This window comes from Barbatula barbatula (assembly GCF_947034865.1).
Source record: "Barbatula barbatula genome assembly, chromosome: 17".
In the NCBI taxonomy this organism is placed as follows: Eukaryota; Metazoa; Chordata; class Actinopteri; order Cypriniformes; family Nemacheilidae; genus Barbatula; species Barbatula barbatula.
In genome coordinates, this window is record NC_136780.1 from 5901937 (window position 1) to 5920840 (window position 18904).

General features: G+C 38.7%; 1 protein-coding gene across 3 annotated transcripts; it reads left to right on the forward strand.

Moving 5' to 3' along the window:
* Positions 1–1961: 1961 nt before the first annotated feature.
* On the forward strand, positions 1962–18112 carry ctnnbip1 (catenin, beta interacting protein 1). Of its 3 annotated transcripts, none has more exons than XM_079479063.1 (4): positions 1962–2136; positions 8358–8475; positions 8828–8918; positions 16365–18112. In XM_079479063.1, exons 2-4 carry the CDS (start codon positions 8380–8382, stop codon positions 16421–16423), a joined length of 246 nt encoding a protein of 81 aa, XP_079335189.1. In that variant the 5' UTR covers positions 1962–2136; positions 8358–8379; the 3' UTR covers positions 16424–18112. The 3 variants fall into 3 exon arrangements, with proteins under 3 accessions (XP_079335189.1, XP_079335190.1, XP_079335191.1); XM_079479064.1 differs by having other exon boundaries at positions 2037–2186; XM_079479065.1 differs by lacking the exon at positions 1962–2136 and adding an exon at positions 2258–2357.
* The last annotated feature ends 792 nt before the right edge of the window (positions 18113–18904 follow it).

Genomic DNA, 18904 nt, shown 5'->3' on the forward strand with positions numbered 1-18904 from the left:
TATGGACATATAGATATGTTTATATATTGTTTGACTTATTCATGCAATTACCTTCCTGTTTCATAAAAGTGTTTGAGCAGCAATTGAATATTGACATTATTATTGAAATGTCTTCTGTTTTTGCACAAAGGACTCTGCTGTGATGAAACGGATTCAGCTTGCCAGTGACTGGGTGGAGGAGAACCGAACACAATTTACTGGGAAAGTTCACCTACCACAGATCACAAGCATGAGTGAGGATGATGCCTTGTTGGCCATAACAAGGATCTGTTTTTTGACACCATTTTTTATAATGGTGAAATGGATGAAGACAAGATCCGGGCTCCCTTCCTTTTCACATTTGAAAGAATGGAGGACATGATGTTTTTCATGCAGGAAATGTATGATAGATGAAATCTGCGTGTGTCTTGCCTGCATAACCCTGACCTTTGAAACAAAAAGGCTAACTGATAGATCTGTGTAAATATTATTTTGTAAATGTTTTTTATTGTGTTGAAGTTTTAGCAAAAAAAAAATCTTGTTTTTCAACAATTAAAGTTATGTAGGGAAAGAATTCTGGCATCTTTGTTTACTAATATTCAATTTTGTTTTTTACAATTTGTTGCTAGTGATAGATCCAACTGCGGAATATCGCTTGCAGATTTTATACATTTGAGTCCAGTTTCACTAGATCTCTCTCCTTCAGGAACTTAATCCGGGAATATCAACTCTGTTGTGAGTCGATACCTAAACATAGCCACCAGGGAGATAAAGAGCTGAAGGGAAAAGAAGCAGGCAGGAGACGAAGTGATGTTAAATTAACTGAAAATGATTAATTGAATCATCTCAGTTGTGCTGTAATGCAGTCTAGGATTGTCAAACTTAGTCTGACTAGAAACAGATTCAATAGGTGTTGTAAACCATGCCAGATAACAGTATCAAAATATTGTCTCCTGATGTTATTATGAACCTTGAGATGGAGACCATTGGAGACTCATATCAAGACAATACAACTCCTAACGAAACAATATTGAAAATAAGGACGAAATGTAACAAATAATATGAATAAAAGTGAATGATAAAAGAAATGAATGAATACATATGATAAATGAATGAATACATATGATAAATGAATAATGTAATGAATGAGATAAATGAAATAGAATAATTCAATGAAAGTTTCTATCCAGATCTATCACTCGACTGAAGTTTGTTATTAAAGGTAATAAATACAGTAACATTTGAGGGAAGTGATGTATGTGACTAATAAATTGTAAATGAAGTAACAATCCCTGTCTACTAATAAATATTCCTGCAATGTGTCTTAGTGCACACTTCTTGTTTTTATTGTTCTTTAGTGTGATGTGGCTGGACTTGATCCATGTCTTCTTAATCAATTCGTTATGAATCCATCCAAAATGATATTCCTTATACATTAGATTCCCATCTACCCTGTGTACATTTAAAAGGAAGAAACGGGATGAGACAAGCTAATAGGTTCATTTTGTTTATTTTTTATATCACACACGCAAGGACAACGCAGTTTCCACGTTTAAACGATTGAGATAAATTCACAGGTCAGGCAATCTAACGTGTATCAAGGATTACTTAAGTACGATCTGACGTAGAGCTTTTATGAACGAAAACGTGCGGCGCTTCGATATCCACAGAGGTGAAGCTTTCATGTAGCTCCTCCTCTCTGGATGTGAACTGTAGCTCCTCCTCCCTGGATCTGTAGCTCCTCCTCGCTGGACGTCTAACGTCCGCCCATATGCTCTGCAGCGAGCACCACTGACCAACATGGCAGCATAATACATTTATTATAATACTAATAAAAAACCAATTGTCTATTAGTGTTATTGTTTGGCTATTTACAAATAAAGCCAGCATATGGCAGGACTGCAAATAGCACCAGAAATATAGAGCTATACAATACAATCCGATATAAAATGTAAAAACAAAAGATCTTGAATGACAGAGTCACAGCGCCCTCTAGCGGCAGGACCCCGCTCGTGCAGGAACTGATTCAGCAGCAACGCGTTTATGTTCTTGGTTCACTCCAGCGCTACCGACTGTCGGGATGTGACGACCCCGGAACCATATACACAACACAGCTCTCAAATACAACAAAAGCGACAGAACCCTGGACCAGGAGAGGTAAGCCGTCAAAATGGAGATCATTTCGGAGATTTAGTACTCGAAACGAGGCGAGAACTGGCTGTTTTTCTGTTGCTAACGGGCTAATGTGTGTGTGCGCGCGCGCATGTCTGTGTGTGTGTGTGTGTGTGTGTGTGTGAAGGGGAATTGTGGGAACTTCATTCAGGGCTTTGTTATAGCTCGACTGTTCAGTTTTCCTGTAAATGTACCGTCTGTAGTAGGTCTGGAAACACTTTTCTTTATTAAACATAATAGGTTTAAATACAAAGAGGGTCTGTTTTTGTGACGTGCTGTATTTTTAAGATAAATGAGAAATATGTGCTTGCGCTTAAAAACTGGAAGCGACGGGAAGAGAGATGAGTAAATCCAGTCAGCTATTTCACTGGTGTAGACAGATTCTTAATAACCATATTCATTTCGATTACGGTTTATTTACACTTTTTTATGAGATGTTTGCGATTTGTACTGATTACATTTACAGCTTTTCGACACATTTCAGTTCATGAATCTGCTTCCGTGAATGCACAGATATGTTTAAGTGCTTGCAGGTTTATGTCTTTTTAATAGTTTACTTGTCAAACATACAGTTTTATAGTAAGGTTACTTTTTAGCAGTCTATTAAATATAGTTTATATATATATATAATATATTTATTTATCCATCTCAGACTGGCTTGGTTCCCATAGTTATGCGAGGTGTGGAATTTTACTGTTGTGATTTCCAAGGCCTGAAACCTCAAGGGAATTCATAATGTTACTGAAACCCGAAAATATTTGCTAGTCTTGCTCTGCTAGTTTTTCATCGGCTAGGAATGGCTCTATTATGTGGGAATCATACAGAAAGTCACGGAAACCGGTTTCTTCAAAAGTGTAGAACTGGTTCAAGTTGACTTATTATGATGTCTTAGTGGTGGTGATCATCTATTTTTAGTTTCCCCACACCCAGAACTCATTGTGAATACAGAATACCTCTGCACTTGCATCTGTCAGCTAACCGGCGTGTAGCTCACATTTGCCTGTGAAAATGGCTGTTTGCCCACTGCGGGCACTTGAACTGTGATGGCTTTTCGAAAGCTAACAGGCCAAGGTCTTCTGCTTGTGAACTTGGAAGTGAAACTGTATTTTCTTCAGTCTTGACATTCTACCGAGGGTTTGGCTCTTCGAATCCCAGACAGTCAGGGGGCAGCTGGGGCTCATGGACTCATCAACCTCTGTGTCCCAATGGGAAATCATCAGCTGCCTTTGAGCAACAAGCTTGAGCATAGTCTCAGACCTCCTGCCAAGCTTCAGCAAATTTTTTGTAGGGGTGCCCAGCCCCCCTGTGTCGCTTGTCACCCCCAACCCCCCCCTGTCTGCCGGTTTATGCCTTTAAGGGCTTCTTCTTCATGATCAAGGCTGGTATCCTGGCTTAAATCAGACTCGCTCGCTGAAAATGTAGCATCTTTCTGTGGCAATTAGCGAAATCCTCCTCGGCCCGCTTAATTTTTCATTAGATAGCCCCTGTTGACTTTGAAGATGAAACGTTTTGCAGGATCTCGCTCATTTGATCATTTGGTTCGTTGGTCATTTTGAAAGGCTGTGGTTGAATTCTTCATTGCTTTTACGTATTTAAATAGACAAATTAGCCACACCTTATAAGCAAAGGCATGAATGTAGGTGTTATAAATGTATTATTAAATTGTCTTGTCATCATTTAGTATAGCTGTATTTCATAAAGCCGTTGCAGCAGTGATCCCATATGGACCTTCCCTCTGCAGTGGGTTTTGTATTGTGATTCATGACAAGCAGTCTGGTGCATGACAACCATCTTGTGAATTTCTTACCCTTGACAGATTTGAAGTGAGATTTGTTGTATTAACTAAATAAGCCTCTTAATTTTTATTTTCAGAACATTTGTGCTTTGTTATAGACTGGATTGGAGTGAGTTAATTCCATTGATTTAAGCCAGCATCACATAATGTTTATGATGAGTTGAATTTGGGTTCGGTTTTTTAAATGTATGGATATTTTCAACATTTTTAATAGGCAGGAATTAAATGCAGGGTCATGCGTTGCTAGTACGTTATGACCTATTTATCAGGCATTCTCATCTCTATTGTTGTAAAATACAATGACTATTTTGTTTACACTGTAAATCTGAAAAATGTTGCATGCTTGCAATATTAAAAAAGTGTGTTTTCAGACAATATTTTCTGCTTAGATTTGTCTTTTAGTAAGAGCCTATTTTTTTTGTCAAAGTCATTTTAAATTTCTTTAGATAATATCAGAGAGTTGACTCTGTAATGCAAAGATATGAGTTCTTACATATGCACTAAAATCTCCATCTGTGTATTTGAATTTTTTGTCCGGTCAGGTTTGGGGGTCAAGAACTATGTAAGGTCTCACTAGTACCCTCTGCTGCCCATTCATTTCTCTTAGCTCTAACAAAAACTGTGCATTTCCTTCACTCCCGTAGTGTTGTTGGTATATTCATTATACATTCAGCACAGCTGCCCAAAGATGCAACTTAATACTGCAGGGGAAGCTCGCTGACAGATTTACCTTGGCCGTATGATTTGTTTTGGGGGTTGGAGATAGTACCATCCCCTAATTATTGTATGATTTATCTGCCCACACCACAAGAAAGCATCTTCTGTTTCCACTGACAGGCACATGTCATGTGAAATCTGCTTGTATTTCATACTAGGCAAAATACACAGTGGCCGTTCTGTATACCGTAGAAAACCATGCCGCCTCACAGTCAGTGCACTTGTACATGTGATTTTAATGCTGGTCTATTTGGTACATCGCAAATACAACAAGTTCAATTTAATTCGTATTTTCGGCAAGTTGTAAATTAAAGAGAAGCTGAGCTTTAAACTCCTCCTCTTTGATCACAGTTCTTGCACCCTGGTTGCCCGAGGAGGACTAAAGATTAAAGGTGTTGGATTCGCTTTACCGGCGGGATAAGTTCAGGTTTAACAAATCAACAGATTTCTGAAGCCCACAGTCAGACTCTGGAGTTACTTTCAGCCTCCAAATTACAAGACTGGGATTATCTGTGGTCAAAAAAAAAATGTCATCGCTTTTAATATGTAAACCTCACAGTCGGTACAAACTCATAACTGTCTCAGGGTGCCATTTATTGACCATCTCCTAAAATACGTCGGATGTATTTAAAGGGAAAGTTCACCCAGAAATCATCATTTACTCACCCTCTTGACCTTTCTGGCTTTCTTTCTTCTGCAGAACATGAAAGGAGATATTTTTACAAGTTTGCCATGACGAGAGGGTGATAAATTATGACAGAATTAACATTTTTGGTGAACTATCACTTTACGGTTGTTTTTTGGAAATGTGTACCTCGTGTTGGGCATGGGCAGAAGCAAACAATTGAGGAATCTATCTCTGCAAGCTGCTTATGAGGATTCATTTCAAATGTCTTGATGAGTCTATAAATAGAAGCGCTATCTGGTTTGTGTATCTCCTTGCAGGGCTTGTGCACCATCCCTACATGGATGGTGGCAGCCGTCGCTGATGAGATGATCTTTGGTCTGATTCGCTCAGTGTTACGGGTTCACACCAGCGCACAGGTTCGTTTTTGCTGTTGACCCTATATGAACAGTTTGCTGGAGGTTTATACGCAGGCACTCTGTGGTTCACACAGGTAAATTGCCAATTTTACCGCGTGTCAGCGAATCAGGATTCACAGTGCAGCCTGGGTCGTGACTGAAACTGGGGATTGGTGTTTTATTTTTAGAAGTCCTGTGTGCACACAGTCACATGATTTGACATCTTCTGTGTGGAAGCAGGCATAGTGTAGAATGATAATAATATTTTATTTCATATATACATTTACGCATTTGGCAGATGCTTTTATCCAAAGCGACTTGCATTGCATTATCCTAAACATTTGTTGCTAAGTATGTGCAATCCCCTGTAATCGAACCCATGACCTTGGCGTTGTCAGCGCCCCACTTTTACCACTGAGCTAGTTTGTTTTTTCTACGTTTTTGCTGTCACACCATAAGGCACGTACATTGTCAACTACCCTGTTTACTTCACACGGGGCATTTTTTAGAGACCCAAGTTTTCTGGAATGTGTGGCATTGCTATGCACAGGCTATGAACTGATGTTTCCGTTGAGCTGACCGGGTACGGCTGCTGTCTGGCCTGTCTCATCTCCAGCTTGGAGGACAGCGATGATCAAAAGAGAGGGAGAGAGATCCAACTCCCCCCTGAAGGTGTGCCTGGTGTCACAGAGTGGCAGAGCTGACACACCAGTCCCTCTCTGGCTTTCATCTGCGTCCTGCCTCTCTCAGCGAGCGCTCCTCTTTCCCCACGGCTGCCAGTGAGACACGGCAGAATAAAGTGCATGCTTTATTGAATACGAAGCCCTTTTGATGCCATGGCCCTTTGGTGGCTGATGAGTCTGTGATTCTGATTCTGGGTTTGTTATTTTGTCGAGGTCATCTGTTTCAATAGCGTTTTCTGTGTTTAATGACGAAACCTTATTGGTATTAGAATTTATTCACCTTAAACACCTGGAGAAACACATTTACACCAAGAACGTCGATAGGTCATGTGAGGTGCTCTATTGTGTGAGTCAAGAGCAAGCTAATGCGTCTGAACAGCATACTGTCAGCTGTCTTGAAATGGAGGGTTAAGCCAGCTTTTCAATTAAATATAACCCCACATCAAACAAGCTGTCACCGCGTATTAGAGGCTCTTTGTGCGGATACGAGCGTGTGAGACATCACAGGCTAGATGTCGCCAAAGGATTGAGTCTGACGGATTCACAAAACCCGCAGAATACATGGGATGCCATTTCATGCAACTCTGTTTTAGTCGTTCATTTGTCTCTTCTCTCAATGAATGATGTACACCCTCTTTGTGATTTCTATTCACATAACAGTGATATGGGAGGAATTATTGTGTTAATTATGGATTAAATGGTATTACTGCATACTGCGTCTTTTTACGTCATTGCGCGATGCTATTCTATGGAATCTAATTCGCGCAGCTTCAGAAATACACCATTGTTTTGCTGATTTACCATGTAGCATTAGTTTTCTTACACCTCTCAGGAGTTTCACGCCGAGAGTGACTTTGAAATCAGATCATTAGGAAGTGAAGAAGATGAGAGGAAGCAGGAACATGGATGGATCAAACATTAAATATGCATGAGGGTCGTTTATGATGCTGCCAACCTGTTTCATGATCTATAGTGCGTTCAGACTTCAGACACAGTCATACTGCTCGGTTTAAAGATTTCTGTATTCTGCAGAGGGTTAATGTTGTGACAGCTCAAATGTTATTCGCACAGTTCAGTTTGTATATAGACGGTTCATTTGTCTTAATTTGTCTTATAGACGGTTTTCATCTGAAACACGTGCCTGGCCCGAGGTTAACTTCGAGTTTGTGTTTGTGGATCCGTCTGGCTCATTTTAATTTATATGAATATTTGATTGTATATTCATTTGATGAAATAAGCAATTTGTTAAATAGGTCGTTTAACTTTGTCACATTTCAAGTTTAGCCAAGTAACGGTTCTCCTACAGGGAACACAAAGAAAACTGGCTACTAGACTTACTTTTAACTCGCCAGCTTCTGTCATTTATGTAATTTTTTTGCTTGTTATCAGGAATGATCTACAAGCACTCATACGCAGTAAAGGTTGTTGCTTTGAAAGCGTCTATAGTTCCCCCCATATTTTTGTCTGTCAGTTTCATGTTTTGGCAGGTACTGTTTTGTTTGTTTTTTGTTGTTCTGTTTTTACTTATATTGAAGCACCATTGATGATTGATAAATAGCTAGTATTGCAGACACAGTTGGCATTGTCTTACTGGGCCAACACATGATTTTTTTTTTATATCTGTGAAATAGCGTTGGTAGCAAAGATACAAGTTTTAGATGTTTGATGCATTTTGCCCTTAAAACGCTTGTGTCTGCGGAAGTTTTGCATGCTCACAAAAAAATTTTAAGTGCTAAATTTTAATGCGTTCCTTCTTAAATCAGCAATAGCTATATTTTTGTTTGCTATTACACTAAACTATAGATCTGTTTTTGGTGTTTACGGTTCTCTTTAAATAAATCATAGATTTCAATCTGACTAAAAAATTCACACCCTGCATGACATTGTCTGTAAATCTAAATGAATGCAACTTTCATTGTTTTCAAAATGTGACGGAATCATTGAATCTCTCTCTCACTCTGTGTCGGTCTGTCTCTGTGGTGGTTTAGCGGTGCGTCAGGAGCAGGGGGGATGAATCGTGAGGAAGCCCCTGTCAAGTCTCCTGAGGAGATGTACATCCAGCAGAAGGTGCGGGTGCTGCTCATGCTCAAGAAAATGGGATCAAACGTAAGTCGATTAACAAACCAATAAGTCAATAAGAACGTTGCATTCAGTAATGTGACAGAGCAAAACACAAGAGTCATGGAGTTTGAAGTAGGGCAAAGTCATCATTTTTGGTTGAGATGTTATGAAAACAAACATTTGGTTTCATAGATGCTCATACACTAACCTAATTAATCACGAAAAATAAACCAGTTACATTTTAATAAATTATTTTCTGTGATGTAAATAGAAACCCCTGCCATTCAAAATTCTAAACAGCTTCTGACTGTTAATTGTCCTGGAGTGATTCTGAGCTCGACATTGGCGTGATTTTTTTTATTGCCATGTGTGATGGTTTTTTTCCATACCCCTGCAGCTGACACCAAATGAAGAAGCATTTCTGCGGAATTATGCAGGCGTGGTGCACAGTCAGATGAGTCAGTTGCCACAGCACCCTATTGACCAGGGTAAGTCAACATTTATCAAGGAATGGTTTCACATTTACCCACGCATCACTTACATATTTAGGATGTCTATAGTTACACTAGCCAATAAAAAAATCTAAAGGAAGTTGTTCTTTCTTCATTGTATATTTTAGTTCATACTTTGATAAAGGTGGTGTAAGTAAGATGTCATGCATTCTGGGGTAGGGTAACTCTAGATCTAATGTGTACAGATTGAATGTCATTAGATGGGATAACATTTTCCTCTAGCTTTAAGTCCTTAAAGTATGTTGAGCCAACACAAGGGGGCGCTAGCACAACATAAGTAGTTATTGTTGTGAGTCAGGTACACAAACTGAATACTCCATGTCTTTTAAGGATTGTGTCCTCTGTTTTCAACCAAGGTGATCTGCTGAAATAACATGTGAGAATGAGACCGTATTGCTTACTCCCACCATGCTCAAAAGGTCACATGCTCCAAAAAACCTGGCTGCATGCTCACATTTTTTGTTTGGGGAAAGAATCATTTCTAATGTGGCAGATAACACTAGGTGTATAAAAGGATGAAGCATAGATTTTGGTTTATTAATTATGCATACCAGTCTGGTTGTTTAGCAAGGATATCGATGCTGTGCTCTTTTTGGAAGGCGCTTTATAAATAATGCAGTAGCATAATCGAGATGAATAGAGATGCACCCGTGGGATTTTTCCTCCACAGAAATACTCTTCGCCCGTGTTTGTTTCAACATTATGAAATCTTCCACCACCGATGAGCCAATATTTCCATGTGTGGGATTTTAAAAAGACGCAGCGATGTGATGCATCTATAATAACAAAGGAAAATGGCTGCCTCAGATAAAAGCGATCTCTGTCTCTTAAACTCGGCTGAAGCCTGTGATCATCATCAGTCTAATGAAGCTGAGATGAAAGAGAAATGCATTTAATGAACAACACAATAGTCTTCTGCAAAGCCCTTGTCAAAGTGAGAACAAACTCTTTATTTTGTCATAAGTGGTGTTAGTGATCTTTGTTTAATGCAATGAATAGTGTTCTTGTTATTTAGAGACTTATCAGTTTCCATTAAAACAAATTTTGTCTTAAGGCGAGGAAAATGCCAAAGGGTCATCCTGGGGAAATAGCATTTATTTTAGGCAATAGAAACTGATACTGTAGGATCTCGACAGCGTTATTTGAGGATTTAGGGAATTAAATATTTTTTTGCAAATTGATGGTACTTTAAATCTAGAAAGACTTGTTTTTCTCTCCCACAGGACAAAATGGAGTAAAATCTCAAGGGAATATAGACCAGTTAGATGAATTATTTACGTATTACGCTCTCTCAGAGGGCTGCCTGTGTTTGCGTGCAACACCTTGGAAAATGAGTCACCCTGCGACTAATAGATCTATGCAGATAAGCCTATGTTTACCTCTCATTCTGATACGTTTCTTTAGGCTTACATAATAAAGAGCTGTTACGTGGCCTTCCATTTATACATATGAATGTGTTACCTTTTAGATGTGTGGTATAAATGCCGGCTTCATGGTGAAATTAAATTTAGACAGACGGACCACTGCAGTGACTCTCAGTCTCTAAACAGCTATTCTCTCATGACCAAACTCCTTTGTGTATTGAGCAGCCCCCTTGTTTGTTTTTGAGGACATATTTTTGAAGATGTTGTATGTAAACCATATGTACCTTAGCTTTTCTTCTTTGCATTTGCATTGAAGTTCATCTAATTAGCTAATTACCATAGACACACATTATAAATGCTGTGATGTATTTTAATCAGGTTTTAGGAGTTGGAGTTTAGGGAATAGAGCTGGCTGGTGGTGTTGGGGGGATGAGGGCGAACTGTATAATTTTTGCCAAGTGACTGGGGGAAAATTTTGAAGTGAACTACTTGAGGAAATAGCTACAAAAAGGTGCTGATTTATATTCTAAATATTAATAATTTAAAATAATATATTATAAACAGTTTGGTATCAAAATGTTTGCTATGTCACACCATAGGACACGTGTATGGTATATTTGTCAACTATTCATGTATCCATATTTTATTATGATGGAAGATGAAGTTATTAGATCCATGTGGGCTGTTAGTGGCATTGCTCCACACAGAGCCTCACCATTGGCTGAAATCGGACAATGAGGCTGTGAGAGAACCTGCCAATCCTTTGTCAGAGGCCTTGGGTGCTGAACAACATGGTGAGTACAGTAGTCAGTTTCCATGGCGACGGAATGGGTTGCGAGCAGGGTGGACAGGGGCACCGTGATGTGGTGAATGAGGGAGAGGAACTGGGCTCATTAGAGGACCTTCAGGCACGCCGCATTGTTCATTACAGATGAATGGTGCAGGAACAGCACACTCGCTCCTTTTGGCCCCGTTCGTGTGACCAACAGCGTTTGAAAGGATGCTGCTCTTTTATATCAGCCTTACAAGCTTTAATTGACGTCGGACAGTAGAGAATTGTATCTAGTCAATGGCAACTTTGTGTAAGCGTTTGGGTTGTGTGTATTATCCATCTGAAGCAAGGTCAATGCTTTTGTCTTGTGTCTGTCGGTATAATCCTTAGATGGAGTAATCCCAGACTGCACTCCCATCAGCTTACTGATGTGACACAGAGCGGTTTCAAAACCCTTCATTACCAAACCAATGAGTCAGTCATTTACAAAAACATGCCCAAAAAGCTTTTTTTGTAATGTGTGCACCCAGTAAAGTATCTGAGAAAAACCCCTTCTAAAAATATTCAACATTGTTTTAGAAATTCATGAAGTCTTGAATAAATAGCTTCTGGCCTAAAATTGAAATGGCGAAAAATAGCATATTAAAGATTTACATAATGCATTTTCTCTCAGGCTAGTACCGTAAGCCTAAATCTGTTTTGGTAAAAGTTTTTACAGTTGTTTTGTTTGTCAGATGCGGTGCACTAGCAGATCAGCAATGCAACAGATGTTTTACTTGTTTGCCAAACCTGTAACAGACCTGCATACATGGCACTACATTTGGTGTCCAAATGAAAAATGTAATTCCACATTTTTATTTAATCCGCATTTCTAGATGAATTGTGGCCATTCCAGTCTAGTGTCTGTTGAATTTCAACAAAATCAAAGCTCAGAAGTAACAAAGACATGCAACAGCAATGTAAACGACTGACATCATGACGTGACATGTATTTTTATATACATTTCCTTTACATCTTGAATTCTAAGCGTGGAAAAGCAAATAAAAGTCATGCACGGAAATGGAAAAAGTAATATACATACATGCATGTGGTGTTGTGTATTTTTATTTATATATTTTATACGGTTTATTTATATTTTGACCTCCAAGCCTCGAAAACTAATGCAAAAGACGACAAGGCCTTAATTGCCTTTACAGAAACATTATAAATATACACGCATACAGTATGTATTTGAATGTATGTATATATGCTTTTCTTTTTATTTTACTAGCCTGCATCTACAGCGCTAACCTAAGGTGTTATTTGAAACTTTAGAGAAACAGTCTGGGATTGTGATTCGTGTCTCTTTGTAGATGTAAAATATTGTCATTTACACAGCAAGGTGTGGGTGTGTGTGTATGTCAGTCCCACACACTCAGTGGTCATGATTTATCACTGCCGGTCATATTCAATCGTGTTTCCTGAATTGATCCTCTAATGCAATATCTGTCACCATCGATCAACTCCTCAGCCGTGATTCACCTGCCCCTATCACTGTCAGAGATTTTATTATTGCCATTATAAAGGATTCATAGACTTGACATAGCTCAGCTGTATGTCGGTTATATTTTAAATAAAACCCATTCAAACCCAGTTTGATACATTGGATAAATTTTACTTTAAGAGGTCTGTGATCAGAGGTTAAACCAGCCAGTTTAGGGATGTGAGACGGTGATATGTGGAGACAGACAGCTGCTGTCGGTTCATAGGTGTTTGTAGCCTGCCTGATCGTGATGCAATCCGATTCCGAGCTGTTGCCAGGCAACGACTCATGAGGGCTCTGACGTCTAAAGCGTGTTGGCTGTTGCTCGTGTGACACAGCGTGCATCGCTGGGAGTGGCACAATCATGATGGAAAGCAGAGGACGGAGAAGGAACATTTCATCCATCTGTTCACGGTTTCATGTCCTCCCTTCTGCTTCTCTCGCACTTTAGTACAACTGAGGATTTTAGGCCTGGGCTGTCGACACTTGTAAAGCCTTGTCCTTATCCTTGACCCCTCCCTGCCTGGATCACCGTTATGTAAGGGTTATGTAATCCTAGATGAACAGAATCAAAGATGTGCTGATAGGTATTGAGTAGCCATGGTACTTAGCATCGGTCTTGATGCTAAGAGTTTGATCATATTTGGACGTCAAATGACGTTTATTGACTATACAGCATAGTCTTTAATGTCTTTGAATTACTTTTGAATTAAAGTGATAGTTCACCTAAAAATAGAAATGCTGTCATCATTTATCCTCTGGTCACCAAAACGTTGGTTTGTGTTCTGCAGAAAAAAAAGAAAATCATACAGATTTGGAATGACAAATAATTGCAAATCATTGGGTACACAGTCTCTTTAAAGGGGTCATAAGGCACAGCTACAATTAATATTACATCAGGTTCCAAAGCAATTGTACTGACAGGTACTCCCACCTTACTTGCCTTTACATTTGGGCGGTCTTAGTCGAATCATACCACAGACTGAAGTAGATTTGTGGGTTTGTGGTTACAGGGGGCATTTCAGGCAGGTCTGGGTGAGCATTCGCTTTCTAGATAGAATGCATATTTTGTTCCGACACTTTTTAATTTTTGCAATTTTGCGTGTCGAATACATGCATGGGCAACTAATAACACACCAAAGACACAGATAAACACATATTCGTGCCATATAACCCCTCTAAATGTCCATTTGTACTTTTGTACTGATTGAATTTTAAAAGTAGGTACTTTAATTTTGTCACTACATACAAAACTTATATCCACACAAAAATATGAATTAAATTGGCACACATTGTGTCCCGCAGATATTTTTTTTATGTAATATGTCCAATGTTGTGAAATGTAACATTTTCAGTTTTTTTAGTATTAAAGTTTTAAATACTTTTTAAATCGTAATTGTCTGGAAACAGACCCCTTAGCTGTTTTTGTTTATGAAAACAGATTAGTGTTTAGACTTCAAATGCAATGTGCTCACTTTTTCAGCTACTGCCAAATTTTCTGATTTCTGATCAGACCCATATTCACTAGTAAGACAGTTTGTGTAAGTGTGAACTATACCAGCAGGGTGTGATCTTTCAGTGTTCAGTGAGGTGTTAACACTCCTGTCTGCAGGTGTCTGCAATCACTTTCTCTGTATGCTAATGATCTGGTTTTTCTCACAATTGAAAGAAAACATCTTCCGTCTAGTTTTGCCTAAAACGTATGTTGACTTTAAAAGATCAGAAACATTGACATTTTGATAGAATATTTAAAGTCCTGGAGCACGAAATTAGTCATTTGACCTCTTAAGTGGAGGTGTGTTGGAATTTGTGGGCTGTAGAACATGAAAGGCAGAGGATATTAAAATGTAACCTGCAGTGTGCTTATTAAGCTTATCCAGGGTCAGTTAAAACACAGTGTACGTGTCCTAACAAGAATATTTGATGTGTGCCAAGACAACGACCAAACTCTGCATAGACACTAACTGCACCATTAAACCTAAACCAGCAATAACCCATCCACCACTTTGCGGTCTAGTACAAAAACAGACAGGTGGGGGTTCTAGAGTCTTTTATCTTCCCTCATAATTAAATCCTTTGAGGCAGAAGGTGTTATGGGGAACTATGAAACCTTTTTAAGATCCGGAATGACCGAAGCAAGGTTTTAGCTAAAAAAAAAAAGACGCCCTGTAAATCCGAAGATGAGATGTAGCTGATTCAAGTCAAAGCGTGTTGGCGGAATTTGGCATGTTATATTTCACATCACTTGATTCACTTATATCTCCCAGGTTTTTATTGAAGTGTCAGTGAGATTAAAATGCATGACTTTTTAGGAAACCACAGTTCCACAATTTATTCAGCCCGGCGATTATTCTTGCGAATCTCTTCTTGACATAAATAAATGGTCTCTGGCTTTAAAAATGGTCTAACTGTAACAAATACACTCTTCAAAAGGTTCTTCAATGTCATAAACTAACCCTTTGGTTCCATAAAGATCCTTTAACATATGAAGAACCTTTCTGTTTCACAAAAGGTTCTTTGTGGCGAAAAAAAGCTTCTTGAGATTATAAAAAAGTAAGAAAGAGATGGTTCTTTAAAGAACCTTTGACTGAATGGTTCTTTGGCATCGCTGTGAAGAACATTTCCTGCACCAAGCTGTTTAAGAGCCGGAGACAAAGATGGAATGTTTGGTGTTTGTGTAGCTCAAGAATATGACACTACATGAAAATACACAACAACATGTGCATCTGGAATGCATTGTAGGTAAAAAATATAAATGGATAAAGTTGAATAGCGTGTGACTGAATGTGAACCCTTTAAAATGGTTGCATGAGCTAAAGGATTCATTTTATTGTTTAGATGTTTTATTGAGCTTTTAACAACCAAAACTACATTGCACTTTGATATTAAATGAACAGTTCACCCAAAAATGGTTCCCATTGATTTGACCATAGTAATATTTTGAAGACTTTGGTTCCAAAATGAGATAACTAAATACATGATTTTCATCATCTCATTTTGGAACCAAAGTCTTCTTTATGTATTTATACTCTGGAAAGTCAATGGGAACCATTTTTGGGTGAACTGTTCCTTTAATATCAAAGTGCAACATAGATTTGGTTGTTAAAAGCTCAATAAAACATCTAAACAATAAAATGAGGCCCCTTTTTTGGGTGAACTATTCCTTGAACTTAGATCTACCCAAGCACACGAGAGCTCTTCCTCGGCAGAAGCCTTACTTGACCTTCAGACATCCTCCTGCTCTGAAATAATCCCTTCACAGCTCATGTCTTACCAGTTATTTACTGTTTACACATTTGTGCTACTGTTATTAATCCATGTTCATATCATAACAGCGGGCCTGCAAATCCGGATTACCTGGTTTGCAGGGGTTTGTGTTCCGACCCCAAGCAGAATCATTAATTCAGGATTGGAATTGATTAGCGCCTCTCGCCGAGAGTCTAGCCCGAACATGACTGAAATCACAAAACATCTCACTCCTCCTGCAGACTTCCTGCAATCCAGCGGTGACATTATAAAGGACATCAAGAGTGTTTCTTTTGGCTTTTTAGACAGGTCATTTTGTTCCCCATGTTTTTTATTATAGATATGTACTGTGGTAGATTTGGGGCTTCTTGTCACACCTCTTATCTGTGCAGTGCAGAAAATGCCATTCAATTGGGATGCAAGTGTCGTGTTTTTACAGATTTTCCGTAGTGTGCCACAGATTACAATGCATATTACTTGACCTTTCATTAGATTTGACAGTTTTGTACTTTTCCCAGGTGCTGAGGATGTGGTGATGGCCTTCTCAAGATCAGAGACGGAGGACAGGAGACAGTGACCTCTCGCCAAGTCACTACAGCTAAATACCACATAACACTGTTGATGGAGAGGGCGGGACCTGACATGGGAGAGGGGTGGGGCTCTGCCGTGTGCTCACGCCACACTTCCCTTCGCTACCCCATTCCCCTCCTCTTCCTCACGAACTGTTACACTGTCAGGGCCCGCGGCCTCAGTAATACCTGCTGACTTACAGCAAGAGTCAGAAAGAGTGGGTAAACGTTTGATTTTTGTGTTTTTTAGGATTTCTTTGTTAAGGTTTTTGTTGACTCATGTTTCAGTGAGTGGTGTTTTGTGTTTGTTCCCATGAGAAACTGAACGGACCAAGAGCTTCATTTTTCTGGTCAAACCAAGAAAGAATATAAATCGCCTTATGGGTAAATTAGAGACAAACCTGTTTGTTTTCCTAGTTTCTTGTTTTATTGTCCACAGGATGTTTTTGTTTTCAGGGTTGTTAAGTAGTTGTTTACATCATAATGGCTTCAGAATAACATTATATTGGTGTGGAGATCAAAATGGACGAGGCCCGTACGTAAGCAGAGACTCACAGAATGATGTCTTACAAATGAACTGATGTATCTCAATCTGTTTTCTCGATGTTTGCATCAATGTGAGATTTCTTAGGCTTTTATGTACAGAACGTAAGAAAAAAATTGAATTGTGCCAATTGTGTTTTATGTAAAATATTTCTAAAGGTATCTAATGAATGTCTTAGGTCCCTATTTATTTTTCCAATGTCTTAAAGTGTAGACAAACATGAACCCCACCTCCAGGAAACCTTTTCAGCTCTAAATTTGTAACAGGGTGTTTCGATTAAAATTACCGTAGTAAAATAATACCCAGAAGTGTGCAAACACGTCAAATAGACACAGCCTTCACCTTAAGCATTGTGAAAGAATGTGCTTTTTCTTGCCGTATATATAACAGCATGAAAGACACATTTTGTGTGTCCAAGTGTGGTTATTAAAATGACTCCGGACAGCCCTCAATAACAAAGTCATTAAAAACTCAAACCTTTTTACTTCTAGTATAATTATTTGGAAATTTGGTGACTTTTTGGTAACATCAGTATTTAACGTTTTGTTAACCGGCTTAACATAATAATTGTATCTCAGTGTTTTGAAATGATGCATGCCTGTCTTGAGGTTTATGATGTATGTTTAAGTAGCTCTAATGATCACGAGAGCCTGGCAGCATTAAACATCACCTCTTTTAATCTGTGGATGCCCTTTTAAACATTTTCCCACAAATATCTCTATTGTTCCCTCCAATCTCCTCTCAGCAATAAGCATCTGAATGGATGTCTTCGGTCATTGAGTCTACATGGCCAAACAGCTTTTAACGGGCATCTTTTTGCTTTTAACTGTTGTTTTAAAGTTATTCTTATTTTGTCTATGCATTTTTGTTTTTATTCGGAAGCATACAAACGTGTCTTAACTCCCATCGGGTTGGGTCTATGACCCTAGCCGCCCATACATATGAATGTCACTATTTCTGGATTCATGTTTGTTTCATCGACATGACTGCATGCTGTCCCTATCCTTTCAAGCTGTAAAACTATTAAATGTGAATTGCTTTTTTATTATATAAAATTCAATTGAGTAGATGTTTTATGCTGTTGACTACGTCCCTCGACTACAGTGCGTCCAAAAACTATACCAACCGAACATTAAAGGAGTTTAAAACTGCCCTTTGTTTTGAATATTTTTGCTTCCAGTGGAATTTCTGAAATTTAAAAGACTAGAATGTTCTGAACTTTCTGTCTTTATGATAAGAACTGCAAGCAACTGAGAGATTGCATTGTGCCAAGCTGCACATAATAAGGGCATATTGCTCCTCTTTCTGAAAGGCTGTGTAATCTATTCTGAGGTCTGATAAGATGCACACACACAACCAAGAAAAGCAAAGTGTGTGTATTGTAAATGTAAGAACGGAAGGACACTTTACTTGATGGTTTGAGATCAGGGTGTATTGTTGTAAGTTTCCTGTTTCAGGAGGGAAAAAAAGAGAAATAGTTGAAAGTTAAATCTGGCGTTTTCTTTTTTCTGTGTTAACTCCGAAACGTGATGTCCATTACAGTTGACAAATCTGTGAGACATTTGTATGCATTCAGAGTTTGATGTTGCACACATTTCAGAAACAAAAAGCAAAATACCAAAACTAAAATTGTTATTTACAATAATAAAATTGTTCTTGAAGATAATGTAACTCAATTGTTTTTAGAAGTCAACCCATCCCAAAACAGGTCTCATTTACAGTAGTACAGTCTGGTGCTAACTGCTGGTTGCAGTCTGGTTCCCCATTCTGATTACGTGAATTCCCAATATAATAACCAACATCTGTTCGCTGTTTCTCTCGCCATCTTCCACAGATGGTCAATTTCTGTGATTTAGACTAGAGGAGGCTGGCTCCGGGCTCGTAGCCCAACTGCTGCAGAATATAAATGGGAATGAATCGCTCTCAAATGCATGGCCATTTTAAG